This window comes from Eutrigla gurnardus, assembly GCF_963514095.1.
Source record: "Eutrigla gurnardus genome assembly, chromosome: 24".
NCBI lineage: Eukaryota > Metazoa > Chordata > Actinopteri > Perciformes > Triglidae > Eutrigla > Eutrigla gurnardus.
In genome coordinates, this window is record NC_139935.1 from 5,244,372 (window position 1) to 5,258,113 (window position 13,742).

At 46.7% G+C, this 13,742-nt stretch overlaps 1 protein-coding gene across 1 annotated transcript; it reads right to left on the reverse strand.

The window, feature by feature from the left end:
• Positions 1-25: 25 nt before the first annotated feature.
• On the reverse strand, positions 26-13,625 carry LOC311010114 (neuronal membrane glycoprotein M6-b-like). The gene is made up of 7 exons (XM_084004632.1): positions 13,443-13,625; positions 4,067-4,253; positions 3,829-3,988; positions 3,568-3,736; positions 3,041-3,114; positions 2,898-2,963; positions 26-2,443 (listed from the first exon to the last, which is right to left on the reverse strand). Exons 1-7 carry the CDS (start codon positions 13,510-13,512, stop codon positions 2,291-2,293), a joined length of 879 nt encoding a protein of 292 aa, XP_083860758.1. The 5' UTR covers positions 13,513-13,625; the 3' UTR covers positions 26-2,290.
• Between the last annotated feature and the right edge of the window lie 117 nt (positions 13,626-13,742).

Sequence of the window (13,742 nt, forward strand, 5' to 3'; positions counted from 1 at the left end):
AAGAACGAGACGGGAAACAACGGTGTCACGATAATAAAAAATATCGGTTTTACTAGAGAAGGTTACAAAAATCATCACTATATAGGAGTCATAGAACTATTTCCAACTTAAAAAATGAAACCATAATGAAACACCTACAAGGGACTACAATGCCATCAAAGTACAATGGAGTTTTCTTTAGAAAAGTGGGTGGAAAGGGGGGGGGGGGGGGGGGGCAAACACCGCCTACCATAGTTGTCAGTACAATTGACTACACATCACCTGAAAAACTGCAAAGACACAGTCATGTCTCCTTCATGCAAATAACGAGGAAACAACAACACCCTGACACGCATCGTCTTATAGGAAATTGAAGTTTGCCTTTTACATCAACCTGGTGGCAAAGCACATATTTATCAAACATAACACACATGGCAATATAGTCCTTTTTTATACAGAATAGACAGCTGCACACATGGACAATACTGACATGCTTCATCTCATCGAATATTTGTCTTCAGCAGTTTTTTTAATTTTATTTCAACTTTTTTTTTTGGGTCAACTAACCGGTGATGATCGATATAGAATATAGTCCATGATTATTAAACGATATCTGATTATAAAATTAATGTATGAAAATTCCTGACTTGTTTTATTCAGAGTGTAAACATCCAAAACAGTCTCTGTGGTTCATATGAGAGGCATGACGTTAAAAAAAAGAAGAAAACTCACATGTCAATGAGTCACTCATTTGGCCGGCCAAAAAAATAAAAATAAATCACAAACAAGTTCAATAAAATCATTATTACTGAATCACGAGCAGAAATCAGCTGCCTAAAACTGATAAAAATGTTAAAAATCCACATTTTTTTCTTCACATTTTAAAAAATGTATACGTCACGAGCACCTCAATCCATCGCATCATATCTTATAACTGCACTGCATCCCTCTCACGACATATCATTTAAGATGTTACATTTACAATTATTATATCAAATGCAGAACTAGTATTTGAGTGCTAAACACATATCTCAAAAGGGTACATTTACATTTATCCGTGGTAAGAAAACGAAAAACCCCCCAAAGAAAGAGAACGAAGAGAAGAGCGGGGGCGAAACGCCGATTTTTCTCCACGTTTTTGGGGGCGGAGTCGTGAGCCGAGATCCTTCAGGGTGGGTCGGGGTATTTACAGGTGAACTTAGAAAACGATAAGTTTTAGTGTGGAATTCACACGGGCTTTCGTTTGGATGCGGGGAAAAAGAACACAACTGGCTAAAATCAGATTTGGTTTTGATACCTGAGGTGTGAGTGTTTTATTTATTTGATGTTAGAAGAGCTTTGATTTCTGCCGGCGCTGGTGATGAGTGTAGCAAAACCTTTTAAAGGCCTTTATACGCTTATTTGCTTCTTGTTTTCACAAAGCAAATGAGCACAAAATATTCCTTTAATAGACGTTTGCTACACGTCTGGTGTCAAATAAACAGATATTACCTTGCAGATGAATAAACTCCGATTATGTAAATGCACAACAATCCTTGAGATACCGCGTGATTTGGGTTTTCTGTTGTTTCTATCGGAGAGGAGGGGAGGGGAGGAGGAGGGTTTGTGTTTTTAAGGGATTCTCATTCTCCCGTGTTGGGTTTTTCTTTTTGTCTTCATAGTAGTGCAACAACGTATCGAGCATTAGCAATAAAAAGTCTAAAATGGAGAAGAAAGTAAAGGAGAAACGAATGAGCGCAAAGATCGAGAAAAAGAAAAAAGATCGTAAATAGTACCTGGCATACGTTTTCACAGAGTATTTTTTAAAAAAACAACAACATTCGCACACATTCGCACAATATATTCATATTCATATATATATGCATATAAAACACCAACAAAAAAAAAAAAATGGAGGAAGTTGGTCGCTGCCCGTCTTCCCCTGCGGCTGAAGCAGACAGCGAACAATGTTTTTTTCTTTCTTTTTTTTTTTTCGGCTGTGAGGAGCTGTGTGTTGAGAGGCTGTGCTGGCTCAGGGCGCGAGGCCATCACAGCCGGGCCACGATGACGAGCCGCCGCCCAAAAGCACGGGGGGGAGGAGGAGGGGGTGGAAGGTGGGGGAGGAAGGTGCTGAACCGATGGACCGTACCTGAGCTCCAACCCGTTCTGAAGCCTCCGTCGGGGCTTCTCCTGATCCTCCGTCGTCCTCACAAAACATGATGGAAGGGAGGAGGATGGAGAATCAGCGATCAAACATGACGGAGGGAAGGGGGCGGAGCAAGGGGGAGGGGAAGGGAGGAGACGGGTGGCGGCGGGAGAGGACCGCTTGTCCTTATGAGTAGGAGGAGGAGTTCTGGCCCTCCTTGGAGCGCGCCTCGGCCTCCAGGTCCTGGTCGTCCTTGGTCTTGATGTCCTGGTACTCGTGCGTGGAGACGGCGCTCCTCAGGTAGCCCCAGTTGGCCGCCAAAATCATCAGGTAGTGGATCTGAGGAGAGAAGAAGAAGTGCACTCAACAACACAGTGTGGAAGCTGTTCTCCCACAATGCAACGCACACAGGAAACAGCTGCAAAGAATTGTGAAACAAGCTCCAGAAATACGACAAACAAAAAAAAGCATAACTCCATTTGTGGGAAATGTAAATTTTCACCACGGTCCACAATTAGATTGATTTGCTCTTTCATTTCCCGTCAGCTGTTCATCATTTTTCCTTCGTCTCTTTAAATACTAATCTGGAAAACATCTTTCAGATCATCCAACATCTGCTACTTTGCTTTTTTTTTTTTTAGCATCTCCATTTCCCTCGCACAGTCCGCCTCCAGCGCTGACCCCGTCTACACCAACCCATGGGACAGGACGCGTGAGAGGCGGCGTCGCCACGGCAACAGATGTGCATCTTTTGAGATGACGAGGGAGGAAGGGAGGGGTTACAGCTTCTTACCAGTGCGATGACGGTGGCCCCGGCGCCGGCGAACGCCACGATGTAGAGGTGGTAAGACAGGTAGAACTGTGGAGAGAGAGACAGTTAGAGACGAGGGGACATGACAGGAAGTGGAAGGCTCAGTCGGGTCAGCGTCCTCTCACCTCGCTGGTGTTGCAGATGTCTCCCAGGGTGGCTCCGCACGCTTTCCCCGGAGTGGCGTTCCAGGGAATAACACCTGCAAGGACCACAGAGATGAAACGTCACCGGATTGACTAGAACGGATGTTTTTTTTTCCTTCCCGGAGACGGTCGAAGGCTTTGCGAGTCGGATAAAGATTAAAGGAAACGTGGAGGCGGAGCAGGGAAAATATGGGTCATGTTCTCATTTTTCATCAGAACTAAGAAACCCACCCCACCCCCTCCCCCCCAAAAGTGATCAAAACCTTCCACTCTCTAATTGGGGTTAATATTTCATGCAGTGTAGTCCGGAGCGACTGCCAATGGAGCATATGTGATCCTCGTCCCGCTTTGTAAGAGGGCCAGCTGTCCTGCAAATGTGGGTCACATACATTAGTCCACGGAGCGGATATGCAGTCATAGCGTTGGATCTCCATACAGATCCACTGGATCTGGAGGTGCAGAAATGATGTTTTCACGTCATTTATAAGAGGTTTAAGGGCGTCTCCTACCGTACTGCCTGACGTCCACACAGATGGAGTCAGGCGAGGTGATGTTGGCGTCGGGGGACTTCATGCCGGCGCAGGTGTTCCACATATTGAAGAAGAGGAAGACGGGTATCGCCGTGAAGCCGAAGATGGCGAGGAAGGCCAGAGTGAGGATGTAGGTCAGGAACATGAACTGAGTGGGATAAAAAAAAAAGATTCAGTCATGGATGTTGAGGATTATGACTGTTTTATATCTGGGTGAGCAGGCGTGATCGTGTGACGTACGAAGGCGGTGATGCAGCGTCCGCAGACGGTGGTCTTGAAGTCGCTCTGCAGCTCCTTCTTGATGGCGCTGGTGGTGTAGAAGCCCTCGGCCAGCAGGATGATGGCGTAGACGAAGAAGAAGGAGGCGATGCCGTAGATGATGTACTGAAGGATCTGGATCCTGGAAACACACGACAAAGGATGGTTAATGTTGAAAGGGGCGGGATCGCGTGAGTCATGTGTCACAGCGCTCCCTTACACCATGGCGAGGGTGGCGTGGTCCGTGGTGACCCTGGAGAAGTGGTTCTCCAGCATGGTCAGGGTGCCGGTCAGCGCCACGTGGCCGCAGCCGCAGAACAGCGCCACGCCAGAGAAGCAGAGGATGGTGGCCACCAGGGAGGCGTAGGGCACGCCGCCCAGACACTTGATGCAGCACTCGAAGCATCCTGCAGGGGGAGGCAGAGAGAGCAGGGTTAACTTTTCACAGCAGCTTCAATGCAGCTGATGAAGACTAGTTTCTGGACTTCCTCCGTTTAAATGGTGTAGAATCCTTCAGATTCGGCACGTCGAGCATCTAATCACGCCATCTCCCTCAGTCGGCGTGCGTACGCGCTTTGAGCTCAGCTGGAAGCCATGAATATTACATGCAAGCTGCGCCGCTGCGCTACAAAACACCGATAGGCGGGAAGGGAGACCTTTTGTCTTTAAAGGAACATTTCAAAAGTTTCTTTCTAATGCATGAATAACTCATGACTTAAATAAATGATGTCGATATAAAAGCCATCGGAGAGGTGACATTTGGATACGACACGAGAATGTGCACGCGTGTGCGTGTGTTTTCATCTTTATATTGGCGAATTCGTGTGCGAATGCGTGATGCGGATGCAGGAAACGCGGCGCTTTCTGCTCCCATCGCGGTCGAGAGGATGAAGAGCAATGAAAAAAATAAAGCATTTTATTGAGCGCAAGATCTTATATAATAACCGTTAAAAATAGCTCCTCCAGCAAAGCAGGAAGTTACTCTGGAGGGGGAAAAATAGGAACGATTTTTTGCTGTTTCCATGACAACCTGCTCTCAACTCTGAAGCATCGCGATTTCACGTTCAGATATTTCTACTTGTGAGGCCTTGAATACACAAACACATGACATGTCTGTCAAAGCTGCACTCAACCTGCTGCACTTCATTCAGGTTATTGATTATTGATGTTATTGATGAGTTTAAAAGGGCGGATTGATTTCAGATTTCAGAGTCGCGTCGAGTCCGGAATAAAAATTTCTCAGCAACTGTGAAATAGATGAATGTTGGCACAGACGTCTGAATATACTGACCATTACTGAGCAGTTTATTTTGGAAAAGACATGAGAATTTGAGAATTTGTTTGATTTTTATGATTCACCGTAATAAGTAATAATACAGTATATGCAAAAATGATATCATAAGGCATCATAATTTGATTCAGGCTGATTTTTCTCTGATCTGTGTGAATGAAAACTGTAATTCGAAGATGAGTGTGCCGCTGAAGACGGTGCGTTGCGTAACGAAGCGGAGGCTCGTTGCATAATAGATCCAAAGCCTATTAATGTTAATGAAGGAAGCGGGCTGATGGAGAGGTGGAGCTGACAAGGCTGGATGGCTCTCAAATCCTGAGCCGAGAAACAGGCCAGGCCTCGGGGGGGGGGGGGGGGGGGGAGTGTAGTGGGGGTGTGATGGTCGATACTGAGGACCGGGAGGCTGTTTAAAAGCTCCTGACACTCCATCCCGCTATAAAAAGTCAATCTCAGCAGCTCATTTAGTGCGTTAGTCTTTGTTTTGACATCTTTGTGGAATGATTTTGCACGTTAGTTTGAAGAAAAAGCTTCGGGAGTATAATTCATGCAGCCTCGTGGATGAATTCACAGGTTTCTTTTTAAACACCGAGCGGGCTCCTCATCCAGTTCAGGTTTAAAGTGCACTAATGGGTAACAGACGGGCCTGAGTGGTCAGCTCCAGCCAGCAATAATGGAAATCAATGGGCTATTCATTAGTGGAGAGTTTAGGTGACACACCGAGGCCCATCGCACTCGTTTTATACTCTCTGCTTGTCTTCGCCGCTCGCCCCATGAAATACGGCTGCAGGCCCACACTGTACTTACAGTCAGCTGGAGGTAACCACTCAGGCGGTATGTCATAAAACATAATCTCGGACCACGCATCGGCCTGCGAGAGCATTTCACAGGCGGTCTGCGGGGGCGCCCGAACCACACATTTTGGAAATATCAGGCAAGAGTAGCAATTAAGGATTAGCATCCCCCTGCTATTACAGGCCTGAAGCCTAGGACTAGAAAATGTCCCCCTGCTTAAATTTCAATTTGTAGCAGAGAGTGACAGTTTGACAGATAGATGCTGCTCTTTGTGTTTCCCGCAGACGAAGACAAAAGGAAGGGACGAGAGGAGGAGATTAGGAAGAATTGTGCGAGGAAGGGTGGTGGTAAAATGAGAGTATGAGCGAGAGAGAAATGAAGGCAGAGGTGAATGGAGAGGAAGGGATCGATAGAGAGCGAGAAGGAGGTGAAGAAATAGGTAGGGCGAGCCAGGAAGAACAGAGAACAGAGAGAGAGAGAGAAAGCGGGAAGGGAAAAAAGGCAGTTCTTGGCCCCCGGGCCCGGCAAATAGCAGTTGCCATAGCAACGTGTTAACCGCGACCCAGTTCAGCGGTAGCGTACTCCTTCACAGCCGCTTCACACACACCGGCGTAGAGTGATGTAACCTCAATGAGACGACAGCGCTGCGGGATCCGAACCGACGAAATGACAATAACGCGTGGAAAGATGTGAAAGCAGCTGAAGCGATGGCGAGAAAATACGCCGAACAAGATATTTCTAGGTGACTGAAATGTTGCAGTTCACTTTCAGGGGCTGAAAACACACTGTGAAAGGGTTTAAGCAGAGGAGTCGCCCCCTGATGGCCATTGGAGAGAATGCAGGAGGAGACAAAACACGAAAAAAACAAAACAATGGGCTTAAAGAAGCTAAAAATCTTAGAGGTAAGACATTTACATTTAAAGGAGCGTCCAGGGTCTCCTCATGTTTATCATTATTGGATTCTTGCATAAATTAGCATAAATAAACATCTTCTCCGGCACTTCCTGTCACTCACCCGACACATGGAATCAATGTAGAAATAGATAAAAACAACCATCCTCATATCAGCAGCAGGTTTCATCTGCTATTTCTAGATAATAACACCCTGGATTGATGTGCCGTGGTTCCCTGGCAACACTGATTTCCTTGCTGCCGTGCCCATAAAGCAGATTTAAATACAGACCGAGGGAAGATTACATCGACAGTCCTAATAATTTGCAGTAAACTGTACTTCCCAGCGGCGCCGCGCGATCATCGCCAACTGTTAGTGCTCACGGTGCATCTGCCAGGAATAACAACGGCGCTAATAAAGCTTTGTGAATTTTTCAGCGGGGCCGGCCTGGTCCCTGCCCGCGGCCGTACTCCAATTTAGAAGTGCTGTATTCATTATGGGGCAATTTCCTCCCGGTGCATTGTGGGTAGATTCCCACAAGAGTCGAGGAGGGACCATCGGAGAGAGAGGTGTGGGAAAGTAAAGAGAGACGGGAGGGGATGGATGACTGCGTCTCCTCTGGTTGAAATTTAAAAAAAAAAAGGAGCCCCATCTGTTTGATAGCGGCACACACACACACACACAACACACACAACACACACACAACAACACACACACTCATAACTTCAAGAAAGAAACGAGAGAACATCAAACATCGGAGTTAAAAAAGGTTCATTTCACTTTGTTACAACACGCGTCTTATTTTGTAGTTTCTTTGTAATATCATAAAAGACTAAATGTAATGTAAATGTTCTTTTCTCGTTTAATTTCCCGTTTTAAAGAGGAAAAAAAAATCACCTTCCGATCAACGCAGATGTTTGCCGTAATCGGCTTGTTGGCGGCGTTGATCACGAGGACACAATATGCTCTGAGCCAGGTACGAGGATGAAGCCAGCTGCCAACCCTTAACCTTTTTATTCCCACGGAACATAACTGACCCTAATCTGCTGCTTGTGAGAAACTAGCTATGTCGGCATCTGGCCGGAGCAACGATGGACCTTCCAATCCTCTCCTCACCGCCCGGCTATGTGATCAATACGTTGATCCCGCTGAGCTGCTGGACGCCGCGCCACCCTATTTCTCGACGGCTAAAGGACTCAAATCCAGAGATGCACAACAAACATGTCGAAATTAACAAATATATATATAATCAACTTGTTTGAACGAGCGTGTTTAGCACGTCCATCCTGCAAAAAACTAAAATTACATAAGAAGAAGCAACTAACTTCTCAAATAGCTGCATTATTAATATTCATCTGCTCTCTGGGTGGTTTTGGTTCCTGATTTCATTGGAAAAGACGGGAAACAAAACAAACCAAACTAAAACCTGCGATGTTCTTAGCCAAAAAAAGATGATAAAACATAGTTGGAATAAAATAAACATGCTTTTTTAAAGGCATGCTGGTGAAAATAGCAGTCAAATGTTTGACTTACTATGAGAAAGTCAAAATGATGACACAATAAGCCTTTTTCATCTATTCTTTCTGTCTTGTTTCCAGTTCTAATTAGTTTGTGAAACGAAGTTATTAAAAAGTTGAAAGAATCCTGCTTCATCTCCAGGCGACCTCATAATTCGGAGGGTATTATCGCACAATATGATGCAAGAAAGCTGCGTCCTTTGGGGCTGTTTTGCATAACGAGGCAGCGGATCATTAAAGGATGTATTTAAAGGTGCCTGCAGTGAGAGGAGACCTAAACAGAGATGGTGAACAGTGTGCCGGCCCCTCTCTGGTCCCGGATCTGAAAGGCATGGAGCAGGATCACCTGTCTCTGCCGGCCCAGCGGAGCGGACTGAGCGCTTTTAGTTTGAGTCTTTTCCACCGAAACGTAAAGTGGCCCCTCTGGCCAGAAGTGGCGTGCCGTTGAACCGAGCGGCTCGGCGCTTACGCAACTCGGCTAATGTCACTTTTCCCCGAGATTTCAAAGAAGTCGCTGGTCCTCCGCTGATGTGATCACGGGGATTCACTTCCCAGCAGCCTCAGGGCCCACAGGGACGCTATCCGTGTGTCTTTATGATGATAACCCCTAAATATGAAGTAAAAAAAAGGACAAAAGAGTCCCAGAACATGACACATCACCCAGCCTCGTCGATGGCTAACGATGACGAGGCTTAATGGGCGTCGAGGGTGTGATGGGCTACGGATGAGAGAGCAGATTGGGCATCAGTGGGTGATGGAGGAAGGCCAGGGGAGGTTGGCATCGTTTAGGAACACGGCACGCTGCGCCATCATGCTATTCATACCCCGGCTGCAGACCGACACGGAGCGGCCGGGGTCGGAGGGTGACGCGCTGCGTTCGCTTGTCATCTGTTGCTCCTCACAGCTTCGTGGTTATTTCAGGATCAATTCATATTGAAGTTTTGCTTTGTCTTGCCAAACTTGTCTTGAGAAACTCTATTCCCTTCTCTAATTGTGCCAATCGACTTGTTTTTTTAGGTATGAAACAAAAAAAAGGCAACTTTTAAAGGGCATTTGTGCAGAAAGGAAACGGCAACAGGAAGCTGAACATACTGTTTGTGTTCCGAACATGCAAGCACATTTAAATCTAAAGCAGGAGAGGGCTGAATGTGAACACGGCGGCGTACCGCACCGTCTCCACCACACTAAAATAGAGCTTTTTTCCTTGAGTGCAAGCAAAGCACCGACACAGACATTCCCTTTAACCACTCCGGGTCATTGACACGTAAACAAAGCACACACACACACACATCCAGATGGAGGCTGACAGCAGGCTTTGGGCAAATGGGCTTCAAATGAGGAACACATGAGCCTCCCCCTGTGTGACGGCTTTCACATGCTCAAGCTCACACACCTCCCGGGCGAGAGAGAGAGAGAGAATAGGGTGTGTAGCATGAGTGTGTGTGTGGGAGAGATAAACGGGAGAATCAGGGCAAGACAGGGAGATGAGAAGAGATCCAGAAAAGACGCGTACAAAAAGGAGGCTTGTGTGGCTGCTTTCTGAGTTAGTGATGGATTTGATCCGGATTTTACCTTTAAATATGATGTGTTTTGTATTAATTGAGGCAACAAACTGCGTCTAATCAGGTGAAGTTTACACACAGGCCTTCTCGACGAAGATGTGGCGCTCAAATAGTGTACGGTTGCATTGGTCTGTTGTGTGGGAGAATTCTTTTTTTTTTAATTCTTGATATTGTGCCTGAAAAACTGGCATAAAGAGGAGAGCCAAAGTGAGAGGCGGTTATGTGTAACAAAGACGAGTAGGAAGTGTACGCATTAGAGTGTGTGTAGGTGTGTGTGTGTGTGTGTGTGAGAGAGAGAGAAGCAGCACACTGATCGTTTGTCCATATCAGCTACTATTACGGGCAGCTTTCCTGTTACTGGTCCTGAATTTAAAAAGGTTTCAGGCTTAAAGACGTCAAATACGTAGCAGGTGACGCTCGTAAGCAAGCCACGAGGGTTTAAAAAGGCATGAAAGCTTAATTCATATATCCTTTTATTGGGAGTTTAAATCACCGCTGGGTGTATTTTGTGTGTAGGCGACAGTAACTGATACATCATCTGCCCTAAAGTCATAACAGGCTGAACAACGAGTGACTCTCCTTAAAGTGTGCGGAGGAAGAAGCTTCCGCGGGATTTGAGTGTGTGGCAGTAAAGTGGATTACAAGCCATGACAAAGCTGGAAAGTGGCCCACCTTCTCAGATATTTACTGTACACTCGCTGCGATTGTTGTATCAATAAATAGCTGTCGGTCATTGAGAACACGTATCGTTATGATCCGTAAAGGATGGAAGTGTTGTGCATAAAACAAGCTATGCTTTAAGGTCAAGAAGGCCAATATTTATTAGAAACTGAGGTTTAGCTTAGCTTAGCATAAAGACTGGAAGCAGGTGGAAACAGCTAGCGTGGCTCAGTCCAAATGTTACCTGTGGCGCTCAGGAATTAACACGTTAAGTCTTTTTCATCCATATAAAAAGCTGAAGTTAAAAAAAACGCCACGGCGTTCCTTTCATGGTCGAGTATCTGCCGGTTGCCTGGCAACTGCTATCGATCTTTTCATCTAATTCCTGGCATTCCTTCCCTAAAATGTCAAACTATTCCTCTTCCTCTCGTGTGCTGGATTTTTCAAATCGGCTCTCTGACAGAATCTTTATATCCTCCTCTGTTCAGGTCTCAGATTTTACCACCACAAAAAAAAAAAAAGGCTGGAACTCTCTTTGTGCTTCAAAGGCTGCAGCAAATTCAACAAAACCTGCACCCCTCCAGACGATGATGTAATCTCTTACGGTTTCGGATCCGAACGCACACACACACCGAGCGGTGACGCGTTATGCAAGAAGAGGCTTCACACAATAAATACGTGACGGGAGGCGCTTTGTCTCAGACTAATGGAATCAGATATATAATCGTACCTCCGAGGGCACAGCTGATGTCTCGTTATCCGCGTCCCGAGCACCGTAGCGTACCTCCACAGACGTACAGATTAGAGATTATGGGACGCAATCAAGCAAAAAGATCAATCCATACCAACGCACAAACACCACCACGGATTATCAACCCCGCCTGAGGCCTGTGCTCGTCTGTAGTCACCGTGACGCCACTAAAATCACACTTTAAGGTAGTCACAGCTGATGCTAATGCAAGACGTAGCCTTTATTATTTTACACATCCTGCTTTCAGCTCCACAGAAACCCGTTGGGAGTGTCATGTTTTCGTGTTTCCGAACCAAACTTCCCACATCTGCCGCGGGACTCGGAAAACGTGTCGACTCAAGCTCCTTACACGACAGCTCGCGCCTTCTTGCCCCCCCCCCCCCCGCTGTAAATCTGCAGCTTCTTAGCGGACGCTATAAGCTGATGGTCACATTCCAGATGTCAGAGGAGCGCACGGACGATTACGGCCGACAAATAGGCCATGCTGCGGTCCCGGTCCACTTCGCTGGTGAGGCTGGACTCGTCACACACACCTGGACCGAGAGGTCGAGCCGGGTCGTTACTTCACTGCCTCGACATCGAATAGTGGTATAAATATGGCCGCCCTGCTGCTCAACCATCCTCCAGGTCGTCAAACAGCCTCAATTAAAGTTGCATGATAAAGGCTCTCATTGGACGCCGCAGCGGTGATGTAATATCTTTTTAAAACATCACTGTTGACGGGCGCCCCACTCTTCATCACCGCGTACGTCATCGACACACCGTGACCCGGCAATGTTAGTGTGGCAGTCCCAGAAGTGCTGCAGGAACTACAAAGAATGTGTTTTAAAGTCACAAAAAAATACAGTATCCAGAACTCAAAACCACAATAGTAAGTTTGGTGTGGTAACGCTAAAGAATCTGCATATTTTGCTTCCAAAATAGTAACATTTTGGAAAGCTGCGGCTAAAAATCTGAATATTTGATGCAAAAATAGTAACATTTTATGCCATTTAGTAATGCTGGAGGTAAAATCTGAATATTTGACTCAGAAAGAGTAACATTTTGTAACATTGAGGTGAAAATGTTTAATATTTCACTCCAAAATAGTAACATTTCACGCTATTTTGTAAGGATGGAGATAAAAATCTGAACATTTGCTTCCAAAATTGTAACATTGAGGGTTAACATTTGAATATTTGACTCCACAATAGTAACATGTTGTGCCATTTATTAATGAGGTGAGTGTGTAACCCCCCCCTACACACACACACACACACACACACACACACACACACACACACACACACACACACACACAGGCCCAGTCACTCAGCGGACCAGCCAACAGGGCAAAAGGGCATCACACCCTGTGTTAAATAAAAGGACTGATTTGATTTGACCACCAAGCCCCAATGAAAACACTCCGTTCTGGGCGTGAGACCTCCAGCGCACAAAGACACTGCCTGGTTGGACTAATTCATGGCTGCTCTCTGGTGTGCACAGAAAACCCAAATGTATGACTATTACTGAGTTTCTGCTGCATGACGCTCCTACACCAACATGGAGCATCTCGCGCTGCTCCTTTCTCCTGCAGCCGCCTCCCCACACACACACACAACACGCTCCGTGTGTCGCAGCGCTGACGGATCAGACGCTGATCATAATCGGGGGAGTGTTGCTCCCACACCTGACGGAGGACGATGCAGCCGCGGCGCACGGAGCGCAGCGCGGCGCGTCCACGGCCTCATCACCCGCCGCCGCTCGTTGGAACGCACGGTGGTGAAAAAGCAAATTGGTATTAATGTATGCATCATAAAAAACCAGACCGTGCACCTTCCACAGCCCCATCAGCCCACCCTCTTACCCCCCCTCCCCCCCATCAGCCTCTAAATCCCTTTGAAAGGCGCCAAATGACACGGAAAACGTCAAATTGCGCTCGGGATTGCGCATATACATCCGTTATTGCTCGTCTAAATCGCCCTGAAATAGGTGAGAGGAAGAAGGGAGGGAGTGGGGGGAGAAAAAGCATCGCTATTGTGTCGCGCACAAGCGAGAAGCCATTACAAGTAGGTTAAACCGCTCGCGCTGGCGCAGACGCAAACGTCTCCAAAGAATGCGCGAAAACGCGCAATTTTTGTCTGAGCTGTACCTTTGCTCTCCTGCCCCTCGTCCTGAGTCTCCTCCGCGTTGGACTCCATGGCCGGCTTTGTCCCATCCATGATTATAGAGGAATATAGTCTCCTTGTGGCACTTGTACCTTACAGTCTGTGGATGGTGGAGCCTATCCTGGTGGCTTGATGCTCTCTCTCTCTCTCTCTCTCTCTCTCTCCCTCTCTCTCTCTACACACGCCCTCCCTCTCCCACTCACTCTCTCTCTCTCTCTCCCTGTTGAAGCTTTGCACCGTCTCTCTATGTATATTAACAATCCAGTATCAAGATGGGAAGTCGC